The sequence below is a fragment of the Triplophysa rosa genome, linkage group LG4, assembly GCF_024868665.1.
Source record: "Triplophysa rosa linkage group LG4, Trosa_1v2, whole genome shotgun sequence".
NCBI lineage: Eukaryota > Metazoa > Chordata > Actinopteri > Cypriniformes > Nemacheilidae > Triplophysa > Triplophysa rosa.
The window spans coordinates 15,658,094-15,670,873 of record NC_079893.1 but is presented as its reverse complement, the minus strand read 5'-3'; the positions used below and the strand labels follow the sequence as shown (position 1 = coordinate 15,670,873).

General features: G+C 41.4%; 1 protein-coding gene across 1 annotated transcript in view; it reads right to left on the bottom strand.

Annotated features, from left to right (window-relative positions):
• The window catches only part of LOC130552577 (vacuolar protein sorting-associated protein 8 homolog), a 293,391-nt gene that overhangs the window by 76,145 nt on the left and 204,466 nt on the right, over positions 1 to 12,780 (bottom strand). The window contains exons 28-29 of the mRNA XM_057330929.1: positions 9,646 to 9,702; positions 9,477 to 9,559 (exon numbers count right to left, since the gene is read on the bottom strand). Coding sequence (XP_057186912.1) covers positions 9,477 to 9,559; positions 9,646 to 9,702 — 140 coding nt within the window. The remainder of the gene's footprint in view (positions 1 to 9,476; positions 9,560 to 9,645; positions 9,703 to 12,780) is intronic.

The window sequence follows — 12,780 nt, the reverse complement described above, 5'->3', positions numbered from 1 at the left end:
TCTTGAAACCAGACTGGTTGCTCTCCAGGAGGTTGTTCTGGGTGAGAAAGGATGAGACCTGGTTACATACCACACGTTCAAGAGTTTTAGCAATGAAGGGGAGGAGTGATACCTGTCTGCAGTTCTCTAACAGTGAAGGATTAAGAGTGGATTACTTCAGTAGCGGGGTAATACGGGCCTCTTTGAAGACTGTGGGAAATGTACCAGTGGTGAGAGACAAGTTTGATAATGTGGGTCAGAGCGGGAACAACCGATGGAGAGATGGCCTGGAGGAGATGAGTGGGGATGGGATAGAGCGGGAACAACCGACGGAGAGATGGCCTGGAGGAGATGAGTGGGGATGGGATCCAGCGGGCAGGTAGTTGGGTGGTTAGAAGACATGACCTGAGACATGACCAGATAGGAGAGAGAAAGAGGGGAATGAGCATGTGTCGGGGGTTTGGGCATGATCAAGAGTCGACGGTGCAGAGAACTGACTGCTGAAAGACGCAAAATCATCAGCTGTTAAGTCTGATAGAGGTGAGGGGGCAGGCGGGCAAAGAAGAGCAGAGAAGGTTTTAAAGAGAGTACGAGAGTCAGGCGAGTTGTTGATTTTAACGTGGTAGTACTGGGTTTTTGCAGAGGACACATCAGCAGAGAAAGAAGAGAGGAGAGGCTGATAGAGACTGAGGTCAGTAGGTTCTTTAGATTTGCGCCACTTTCTCTCAGCTGACCTGAGGGTGGCACGATGCTCACGGAGAACATCAGATAACCACGGGGCATATCTTCAAAGTAGTCACCTTTTGCCTAGAAATTGCAGAATCAAATCATCCAGCTTCTTGAGGTCTCAATGTGGTACAATTTTTAAACAGTATTGAAGGAATTTATATCTATGCTGGACACTTATTGGCTGCTTTTAATTCATTATTTGGTTCAAGTAATCTATTTCACATATATTTTTCAAATAAAAATTTAATTTCCTTGTAGACAAAGTGACATTTTTGTCTACACGAGTAATTTCAAACTTTGAAACATACACCTTCACATTTAAAAAATTTTAAGATCATGAAAAACATTGTTAAGTGAAGTTTAGTGAAACTATAAGTTTGGTTTTTGAATGGATTATGTAAGTATATACCAATATGCAAACGCTTACATGATCTATTCAAAAACTGAACTTAAAGTTTAGTTAAACTTCAGTTCAAAACTTACTACAATACAAAAATGAATAAGACAGACATTTAGACAATTTTTACAGTAATACCATATTGAAATATATTCTACTTATATTCTGCAGGTAGATGTATGTCAAAACTTACACAAGTCATGACTTATCATCTATACAAAAGGTAAAAGTCTAGGAATAATTTTGTCCTACAATGTAAACATGGACCATGTAACATATGCAGCAGTGAATTATAAACAGTAGTGAGTGTCATTCCTGTTTTATAAAGAAATTTACAATAATACAATGTTACCTGTTGTAAGTGTTTTTAGGTCTGTGTTTTATAAGTGACAGCAGCGGCGGACTAGCCATCTAGAGCACCGAGAGTTTTCCCGGTGGGCTGCTGGCAAATGTGGGCCGGCCCACTCAGTACAAAAAAGTCAGAAGCCATAATATTTCAACTCTTTTCTATGCAGATGGATACGTGCCCGATCGCGCAGGCGCCACCGACAAAAGAGCGCGTGTTTGTGCTTGCGAATATACTGCCCTCCCCCTCCCAGTTAAATTTGATGTATTCCATTGCGTGCATTGATTGAAACACGCCCCCCCTTTTACGTCTAATCCACAGACGGAGAGTCTGAGATATTGATCCCATTCCTTTCTCAATACAGCAGTGTTTTTCTGAGCAAATAATTACAAATAATGGATGAAAAGGGGAAAAAAAGAAAAGGCGGACCTGAAAAGTTACGCAAAAAGAAGAAAAAGGCATTAGAAGTAGATGCTGTGAAATACTTCAAATTAACAGATTATGCTTTTGGCGTGAAGGGAAGTTCCACGGGCTCTGATGGCACCTCTAGCATTACAGCCAAGGACAACGAGGCTGGATCCAGCAGCAGGGTCAGTGATGATGAACCAGTGCCTGCTGATGATGACCAACAACCCCCTCTAGCCCTACCCGAGCCGAGCAAAGAGGATGGCAATCAAACTGAACCGGTAAGAAATAAAATCAGTAGTATTAGCATTAGCTTGCAGCCTCGCACTAGTAAAATAGCTAGTCACGTCCAAGTTTACATGAGAAGTTTGCACATTTTTGTCCTTGTGACTTTGTAGGCAGGTTTTAGGAATAATAATATTATTGCATTTAAGGGCTAGCTAACACTCTTCCAACACATAGATTTTATGCTATTTTTTGAACAGCATCTATATAAAATATAATTACAAACAGCCTTTGTTATTCTTATTATTATTATTATTCATTTATTCAGAATCAGGAAGATAGATTGAGCCAGAGTCAGGCAGCCGCCCCAGCTTTGATTTCTTCAAAGTACCAAAATCAGAAGATCTAGAAATATTTTTCAAGTTCCACCCTCAACAAAATACAAGCAAACCTTTGTTCAAAATGTTTTCTGCTGTAAAGCTGGTACCAACAGAAGGTGGTTGTCATACAGTGAGGAGAGCCATACATTATACTGCTTTGTATGTATGGCATTTGCAAAGCCCACAGACACCAGCCCGTTTATATCTGGAATGGTAGACTGGAAGCATGTTCATCAAAGAATAGAAGAACATGAGAAGAGCAAAATGCACAGAGATTATGCAGAGACATATTTTCTGAGGGCATCCAAAAGTAACAGGGGTCTGCTTAAAGGGAGTCAGTTATCAGTTCACAGAGAACAAGTACGCAAGAGAAGGCAAGTGCTAGAACGAATCAGTGACATTATTACAGTTATTGGCAAAAGAGGGTTGAGTTATAGAGGAACTAAGTCTGTAGCTGCATACACTCTTGATAATAGCAGTCTTGACCATGGCAGTTTTTTAGAGATGATCATCCTGTTGGGAAAATATGACATTTGTATGAATGAGCATCTTGTTGAGTGTATAAAGAAAAGCCAAGCATGCCACACGTCTGTGTCAAGAGGGGGAAGAGGTGTTCTAACCACGTTGTTTCTGTGCAGATTGACACAACACAGGACATTACAACACAAGACCAGTGTTCTGTTGTTGTCATCCATGAGAGGCTTGTTGCAGTGGTGAAATGTGAGAAATCCACAGGGCAATATTTCTTCCAGGTGTTGAGTGATGTTCTGGAACGGATGAAGGTAGACTTGAGCAACTGCATCAGCAATTCTACTGATGGAGCCGCTAGTATGCAGTAGGGCTGGGCGCTATATATATCGCGATTCACGCTAATTTATACATGTTTAAATCGATTCTGAAATCGATTCGATGTTTTATGCACAGCTCTTCCGTGAACTACGGCTGTTTGATCAGTAGGAAGTACTGCTCGATCTAAAATCACTACAAGATTGAGTCATTTATAACGTGTATTTGAAAATGTCTATCATCATTACTATAGATCAGTGGTCACCAACCCTGTTCCTGGAGATCGACCGTCCTGCAGACTGCAGCTCCAACCCTGCTTCAGCACACCTGTCTGTAATTATCAAGCAAACCTGAACACCTCGATTAGATAGTTCAGGTGTGTTTGATTGGGGTTGGAGCTGAAATCTTCAGGACAGTCGATCTCCAGGAGCAGGGTTGGTGACCACTGCTATAGATCAACTTTATTATCATGAAAATACCTGAAAAGGTTTGAAGAACAGCGATAGAATATGGCCACAGGCATTTCCTGGAACTAATTGTTCTTCTTCTGTTTCCCATATTAAAATACAGTGGTTTAACAGGACAGGTTCCACTCAGAACAGCCCTCGCCATGGTCGACTAAAGAAGTTGAGTGCACGTACTCAGCGTCATATCCAGAGGTTGTTTTTGGGAAATATATGTATGAGTACCTACCAGCATTGTTGCAGAGGTTGAAGGGGTGGGGGGTCAGTGCTCAGACCATACGCCGCACACTGCATCGAATTGGTCTGAATGGCTGTCGTCCAAGAAGGAAGCCTCTTCTAAAGATGATGCACAAGATAGCCAGCAAACAGTTTGCTGAAGACAAGCAGACTAAGGACATGGATTACTGGAACCATGTCCTATGGTCTGATGAGACCAAGATAAACCTGTTTGGTTCAGATGGTGTCAAGCGTGTGTGGCGGCAACCAGGTAAAGAGAACAACGACAAGTGTGTCTTGCCTACAGTCAAGCATGGTGGTGGGAGTGTCATGGTCTGAGGCTGCATGAGTGCTGCAGGCACTGGGGAGCTACAGTTCACATGGTCTGAGGCTTTCCTGTAGCTCAGTGGTAAGAGCATGACATTAACAATGCCAAGGTTGTGGGTTCGATCCCAGGGGATTGCACATACTTCAAAACAAAATGTATAGGATAATGCAATGTAAGTCGCTTTCGATAAAAGCGTCTGCCAAATGCATAAATGTAAATGTAAACCATGATTGCCAACATGTACTGTGACATACTGAAGCAGAGCATGATCCCCTCCCTTTGGAGACTGGGCCGCAGGGCAGTATTCCAACATGATAACGACCCCAAACACACCTCCAAGACGACCACTGCCTTGCTAAAGAAGCTGAGTGTAAAGGTGAAGACCTAAAGCCTATTGAGCATCTGTGGGGCATCCTCAAACAGAAGGTGGAGGAGCACAAGGTCTCTAGCAGCCACCAGCTCCGTGATGTCGTCATGGAGGAGTGGAAGAGGACTGAAGTGGCAACCTGTGAAGCTCTGGTGAACTATATGCCCAAGAGGGTTAAGGCAGTACTGGAAAATAATGGTGGCCACACAAAATATTGACACTTTGGGCCCAATTTGGACACTTAGGGGTGTACTCATTTTTGTTGACAACGGTTTAGACATTAATGGCTGTATGTTGAGTTAATTTGAGGGGACAGCAAATGTACACTGTTATACAAGCTGTACACTCACTACTTTACATTGTAGCAAAGTGTCATTTCTTCAGTGTTGTCACATGAAAAGATACAATAACATATTTACTCAAATGTGAGGGGTGTACTCACTTACTGTGAGATACTGTATATATACAGTATGTATATATATATATATATATACAGTATTTATATATATATATATATATATATATATATATATATAAACTTTATCTACTTAATTTTAAACGTAATTTTTTTAATTAGTATTAATGCCAAGCAAAAACATATTTTAAATGATTTGAATGAATTAAATGAAAAAATGTATTTTGTGTTTGGGGGGTTTCAGAATATTTATCAAATGCTGAGATGCGTATACATTAAAGTTACATTTTAACCCAAAGAGTTGGATTTACTTTTTTTACACATCCATTGTAGGCTATGGAGGTCCCCTGTTGGATAGGTAGACATCGGTCAGGGTTGAAGGTCCCCACTCGGCATGTACACTGACCAAAATTATAAACGCAGTACTTTTGTTTTTGCCCCCATTTTTCAGGAGCTGAACTCAAAGATCTAAGACTTTTTCTATGTACACAAAAGGCCTATTTCTCTCCTTCGCCGAGATAAATCATCCACCTCACAGGTGTGGCATTTCAAGATGCTGATTACACAGCAAGATTATTGCACAGGTGTGCCTTAGGCTGGCCACAATAAAAGGCCACTCTAAAATGTGCAGTTTCACTGTATTGGGGGTCAGGGGGGCATCGAATTTGAGCATTTTCCCACTCAAGTCAGTTACAACGACGAACTGCAGTCAGGTCGAGACCCCAATGAGGACGACGAGCATGCAGATGAGCTTCCCTGAGACAGTTTGTTCAGAAATTCTTTGGTTATGCAAACCGATTGTTGCAGCTGCTGTCCGGGTGGCTGGTCTCAGACGATCTTGGAGTTGAAGATGCTGGATGTGGAGGTCCTGGGCTGGTGTGGTTACACATGGTCTGCGGTTATGAGGCCGTTTGGATGTACTGCCAAATTCTCTGAAATGCCTTTGGAGACGGCTTATGGTAGAGAAATGGGTAACAGCTCTGGTGGACATTCCTGCAGTCAGCATGCCAATTGCACGCTCCCGCAAAACTTGCGACATCTGTGGCATTGTGCTGTGTGATAGAACTGCACATTTTAGAGTGGCCTTTTATTGTGGCCAGCCTATGGCCCACCTGTGCAATAATCATGCTGTCTAATCAGCATCTTGATGTGCCACACCTGTGAGGTGGATGGATTATCTCGGCAAAGGAGAAGTGCTCACTAACACAGATTTAGACAGATTTTTGAACAATATTTGAGAGAAAAAGGTCTTTTGTGTAAATAGAAAAAGTCTTAGATCTTTGAGTTCAGATCATGAAAAATGGGGGCAAAAACAAAAGTGTTGCATTTACAATTTTTATCAGTGCATTTTAAAAATGGAACATTTGCAGTTATATTATGAAAATAACCTTAAATAAAAAGAATTGATGTCACTTTTGTTTCTTTAAAATGACCAGAAACATTGGTCCCCTCTTGGTCAGTGCACAGCGACAGTCCCCTCTTAGTAAAGTAGACATGTATGTGTGTGTGCGTGTGCTTGCGTGTGTCAGTGCGTGTGTATATTGTGCTCTGTGCGTGTGGAGTTGTGTGCATGTGGGAGTGTATGAACTGGTGTGTGTTTCTGTATTCTGTTTGAGTTCACTTTTTTTTAACTTGTATAACTTTAATGTTTTGCTTATAGTCAATATGTTTCATGTACAGCTGCTTTGTAACAATGAAAATTGAAAAAATCTCTATATAAATAAAGTTGACTTGACCGTTTCCAGAAGCGCCCTTTCAGTGCCTTCAAATTGATTTCACCCATAGGCCGGCAGTCAGAAATGTGAAATACATGCTAACTATCGTAGATGGGTTTTCAAAATGTTTTTGCATGTGCCAAAGAGGATGCGAAAAAGTGAAAATACTGTCGAAAGAAGTAATTCCGCGTTTTGGTATACCCATGGCATCTGAAAGTTACAACGGCACTCCATTCACAGCAAAAGTGGTGTGTGGTTGAGAGAACTCACCGAGGATCACAAAAGTCTGCATGGAAACAGACATAAAATGGCCAGATGCGCTACCAGCCATATTGGCAGAAATGAGAATGACCCCATCCTCCACAACAAAATACTCACCATTTAAGATCTTAATGGGTAGGCCTTCCCCGACCCCGTGGAAATGAACTAGGACAGATCCCATTATCACACTGTAAGGTGGTGTGGAATACCTCGACGGCTGGAGGATGTTGTTTGAACTGCCTAATGCAGGGGTCACCAACTAGCGGACTCCGGTCCGAATGCGGACCGCGAGATGCGTCCATCCGGACCTCTGGTAGAACCAGCTCACACAATAATAATAGTTGAAAGTCGACCAAAATTTAGAAGAATGAAAAGAGAGTTATCTTCTAGAGGTAAGACACCCACCATTGCTAGAACAAACCCAGTGCCTACAGAGCACAGGCTGTGGACAGGATGGGAAAGATTTTGGGAATCCGTTTTTCCAGGCGTTGGGGTATCTGGTTTACAATTTGAGGTTGAAATGACCAGACATGAATTGATTAAATGTATGAATGACACCACAATAATATTTGATGGAATCAAAGAAGAAATGAGAGGTTTGAGACTAATGACATTAGCTAACAGCCTCTCAAGGTGGCGTTTGTGTTATTGTTGGAGATAGTTGTTGCACTTATATCCCAGATAATGATGCGGATGGACATTTAATTGACCAAGGAATCAAGAACATCACCAAAGCAGTTCCTGAGATGACCAGCCGAGAGAGGAATGGAAATGATTGGGATTGGAGTTCGAGTTTTTTCAGCCTGTTGAGTAAAATCGAACATTGGCTGATTTTAATTGTTATTATTATTGCATGCATTTTGGTTTGCTTTGCTTTTGGCCTTGTATTATGGCTATGATTCGCTGTGCATTAAAATCATCCATAAGTGTGATTATGAAGTGTTACCATGTTGCTCAAGCAAGACCAGGAGTATAGGTGACCACGAATCTAGATGACATCCGAGGACAGAGGTAAAACATCTGTTCAGACCGGACATAGTCCTTAGGATGAGAAATTTCTTTATTATTTTCCATTTTGACTTTTACCGTTTACCACTGGTGTGGGAAACTAACTGGTAAATCATAAATTACTTAAAGGGGCCAACTGTTAGATTATTTAGTTCCTCGCACAAATGAACAAAGGCAAGGCCCCGTTTAGGACACTGAGTGCGCTCTACCCTCTAAAACCTTTTCTTCAGTGTATGAGACAGTGCATACAGTAAGGCTGACATTCATTACCGTATTTGGTCATAATATGAAACCCTAGACATATGATTGCTTGCGGATGTTTCACGTGTGCTTTTCTCTGTATATAACGGGCGGCCTGTGAAGAAATAAATGAGCTTGTGCATCCACATTTCTGTGTCAGTGTCTCTTGCTCCCAGATCGGCAGAGAACATTCTCTCACAACATCCAAACTATTATGATTTGATTTGAAGGGTGAGCCAAACACAGAAAGAAACTTAGAGTTCAACAGGAACCTGAAGTTTAACAACCGCCATAGATGACATGAATAAAAACTAAAATTAATAGTAGAGCTGTGAATGTTTACTTGCCTCATGATAAGATACACCTCGTCCTCCAATTCTAATGCATTATTAATAATACAAACTTTTTTGTTGGTATCATTTTATTTACCAACTCCACACAGGGCCTTAGAGAGAGAGAGAGCGCTGAGAGCTGGTGTAAATTGTCTGCTTTATTCTGAACACTTATGAAGTAAGCTCCAGCATACCCCGGCTCTTACCTTCGTGCCTACACAAGGCCCAAAGTGAACCATTTCAAAAGGTTACACACATAACCGTGGTGTCCTGAGACAAGAGGAACAAGCATTGCGTAGCTGGCCATGCTACAACACCACACAGCGAGCTACTTGTCTTAGAAAAAGTTGACTATATGGAGTTTCAGCGGACTTATAGAGGCAACTGCTACTTCAATTCTGGCAGGCTTAAACAATATTGGTCTGTGTTCGAATGCAGAGGTTAATCAATCAGGCTTCATCTATCAGAGGAGACTCCCCCCTCATAGCGTGAGCTACTGACGCAATGCTCGTTTCTGTTATCACATGAAACCAGTGTTACACTAGTTACCATTATCATTAAAGCATATGGTTAAAAAATAAAATCAGAGAGATGTTGGTTTTGCCTATTTTGATAAATACCAGTTGTTACATGCTTAAAGGGATAAAGTCCCTTTAAAGGGATTATAGGGATAAAGTCCCCTTTTCTCTCTGACGTCACAGAAAAACAAGTCACCAGTGTCCCAATGTGAAGTGAGCTAGGGTCCTTACCAGTGTCTGAACCTGTGCACATAATATACTGACTTTTGACTATGGAGCTAGGGAACTGTTTGCGACACAGAAAAAATTTAGAGTTAGTGATGTGTTTTGGGAACAAAATGGTCTGTTTCTAGAAGATTCCTTACAACTCTGCCTTTTCTGCAAGGTCAAGGAGATGCCCCTCTTCAAACTGAACCACACCCCCAATCTGCATCAGTTCCAGAAGTACCTGGGACAATTAATATAACAGCAACATGTGAAGCTTAACAGCATGACTTAATCAAAACAGTTTAAAAATGTGTGTTGTGTTCATACCTGCTGTCTTTCTGTATGTCTAGAGTCATAATCCGGACTACACAAAAACTCAAGAACCTAAACAAGACAATGAGTAGCAGACAACAGATACATACAGTATATTATTATAATTTTTAATTAAAATGGTAATATAATACTGTCATACAAGACAAAATTCTTAAAGGAGTTCTCTCATCATTTGCTCGGCCTCACACCATCTTGGGTTTAAATAAATTTCTTCACTTAGCTGATAACATAATTATATTACTGTAAATTATATGCCAGCTCTAATTTATTTTAAAGACAGTGGGCCTCATTCATGAAAAGTGTAAATATATGAGTAAATTCAAGGAATTTGCAAGTAAAACAGACCTACCCGAAAACTTGCCTCCCGATTCACAAATAATTCGTAAACGTCAGATCTCATAGTACAATGTGTGTACGTTAATGAATTCCAATTATTCGTAAACAGGGCGCGCATGCACGCTCAATCACAATTAGCATAATCCCCGCCTATGAATTACACCTACTCAATATTCATATCTAGGAATGCTGGAATCATCTGGACTTCATTCTCTGGTTTGGCTACATTATATTGCATGAATGCATAAGAGACTAATAGGCTATATGCTTGCCAATAAATTAATCAATTAAACTGTGTCCAGTCCACAAAGCGTTTTTAGCCAGCTAAAATAATGAAACCTGCTGAAGTGTGGTGGTGGCACCGAGTGGCAGCTGGCACCGGGTGGCAGCTGCCACCCTAAAAATGAGCTTTGCCACCTCAGTTGCCACCCCAACGCTGACCATACAGACTTGGGTACTCATGTAATGCACAAACAATTTTTGGATTAGGTTTGTGGTGAGCGTTATTTTTGCTCAAAATCGGAAATTGCTAATATTCTTATAGAGGCGCATGTCTGTTGGCATTTGAGCAGCCTGATCACAGCGTGTATCCTCCGGCAGGAGCGGTAGTATAACTGCAGTAGAGTCAAAAGAAAAACACACTTTTCCAGAGACATGTACCGTAGGTGAGAATGTAAATCTCCACGCATCAAATATATATAGTAGTAGTAAAACCTGTTCACTGTTACAATTAAAGCTCGTGGGCCAGTGGACTGTGGTTGATCTGTGTGATCCGTATGGCACACTCCCCCCACTGTTCAGTCCGCTTGTATTACGCGACTTGGGGTTCTTTTTCTGTCAAGTCGCATTAAAAAATCACTAGTAGCAGGTTGCGGGTTTTTGGGCTTATTTAAAAACATATATAGTAGCTTGTTGGGAGAATCTGACAAGCAACCTAGTTTCTTTACATCGTTCAATGCATTAACAATGTCTGCTCACAGCTAGAATCTTTGGACTTCATGTGGTGCCGCGCAGACCGATCCTAACATCACAGCACAGAGAGAGCTATTTGAAAGCATACAGAGCCGTCTACCACCGAATCACTCTAGCAGTACTGTGTTTTCTCACGCCGATTGTTCTGAGCGGCGTCGCAGCAGGTCAAACGACATATCTAAGCACGTAAAACAACAGAAGCAAAGAATGTTACGCTGGTCTCTTCATGTAATCATCTGTGCTCTTTGGATAATCTAAGGTAAATATGCAACTAAAAAGATGAAATAGTCCAAGGCACTCATGGGTCCTCCCTCGTAAATATAAAAAGCATTTAATTAACCCGGCTATATCATTAAAAAATGTTAAAAGTGTAGATCTACAGGGAAGTGTCAATTTAAAATGGCTCATTCATTAATAATACCTAAATAATTGATAAAAAATTACATTGATGATCATGAATAATGTAATAATTTTGGTCTTAATTTTGGAGCTGCAGTTGTCTCTATTAAATTGATTATTTTAACATGAATTATAGCCATTCAACAGTATAATTGAGAGCTTATGTAGGAAATATAAAGAAATTGAAGGACACTTTACAGTCTTTAATGCTAAATTATAAATTAAATTCAGAAGAATTCTCATTAAAGCTACAAAACCACATTGATTTCTTCTTTTATTTTGTTCTTTATTTAACATTAGTGACAGGAGTCACAGCAGCACGTTTAAAAACGTGGCCCCTTTAAGAGCTGTCTCATTACGCAGATCTGACCGTCACCGCACCCCCATTTTCACAACTCTTTGCATTCATTTAAGATTTTATTTTACACTTTGAAGTCTGTGCTTAAGAAAATGCTAGACAAAACGGGCTTTCTGACATAATCATGTGTGGTTTTATCCATTCAAGCAAGAAAGAGAACTTAACACGGATGCGCTGTCTGACAGAGATTCACCGACGCAGCCTTCAGCCCATGACTGTTTACACCAGACTGGACCTCGCTATGCGTTTTGCCGCGTCCCACAGTTTAGAAGCTGTCTTCTCCCTGGATCGCCACCTTGTTGTAGTGGAGAACCTTGTGTGTTCCAATGAGCCTGAGAGCAATGCCGTTGGGAGCTTTTAGCTCCTGGTAGGGTCACCCATGGCGGTAAGGTCGAGGGGGAGGTTCCAGACAAAGTGCGATCCAAAGACCTCAACGGCGGACGTGTGCGGAGGATGACAATGGATAATGTCACAACGACACTGAAGGCGGATGAAGGCTGCAACAGAGGGTGGTCTCCAGTCGTTGTGGATTTCCATGCCATTGGAACTAGGCCCCCCTCTGCCAAGGACCGTGTGGTGGCTGCAGGCCTCATCAACCACCTCTATGAACTCCCTGTGGGCATCAATGAACGCCTGATGACCATACGCCTGATGCTTGCAAGCAGTCAAATGGCCACTGTTATTAGTGCTTATGCTCCAACACTTGATGCACAGGATGAAGTAAAGGAGACCTTTTATGCTGACCTTGACAAAACTCTATCCAAAGTCCCCAAAGGGGACAAGATAATCTTACTTGGGGATTTCAATGCCAGAGTGGGACGAAACCACCTTTTATGGAGAGGCACGCTAGGGAAAGAAGGGGTTGGAAACACAAACTCCAATGGCATACTATTATTGACAAAGTGCTCAGAACACAACCTGGTCATCACCAACACACTCTTTCGCCAAAAGAACACATTCAAAACATCATGGATGCATCCTTGCTCTAAACTCTGGCACCTCATCGACTACGTCATCGTCCGCACCAAAGACCGTCGTGATGTATTGAATACCAGAGCAATGAC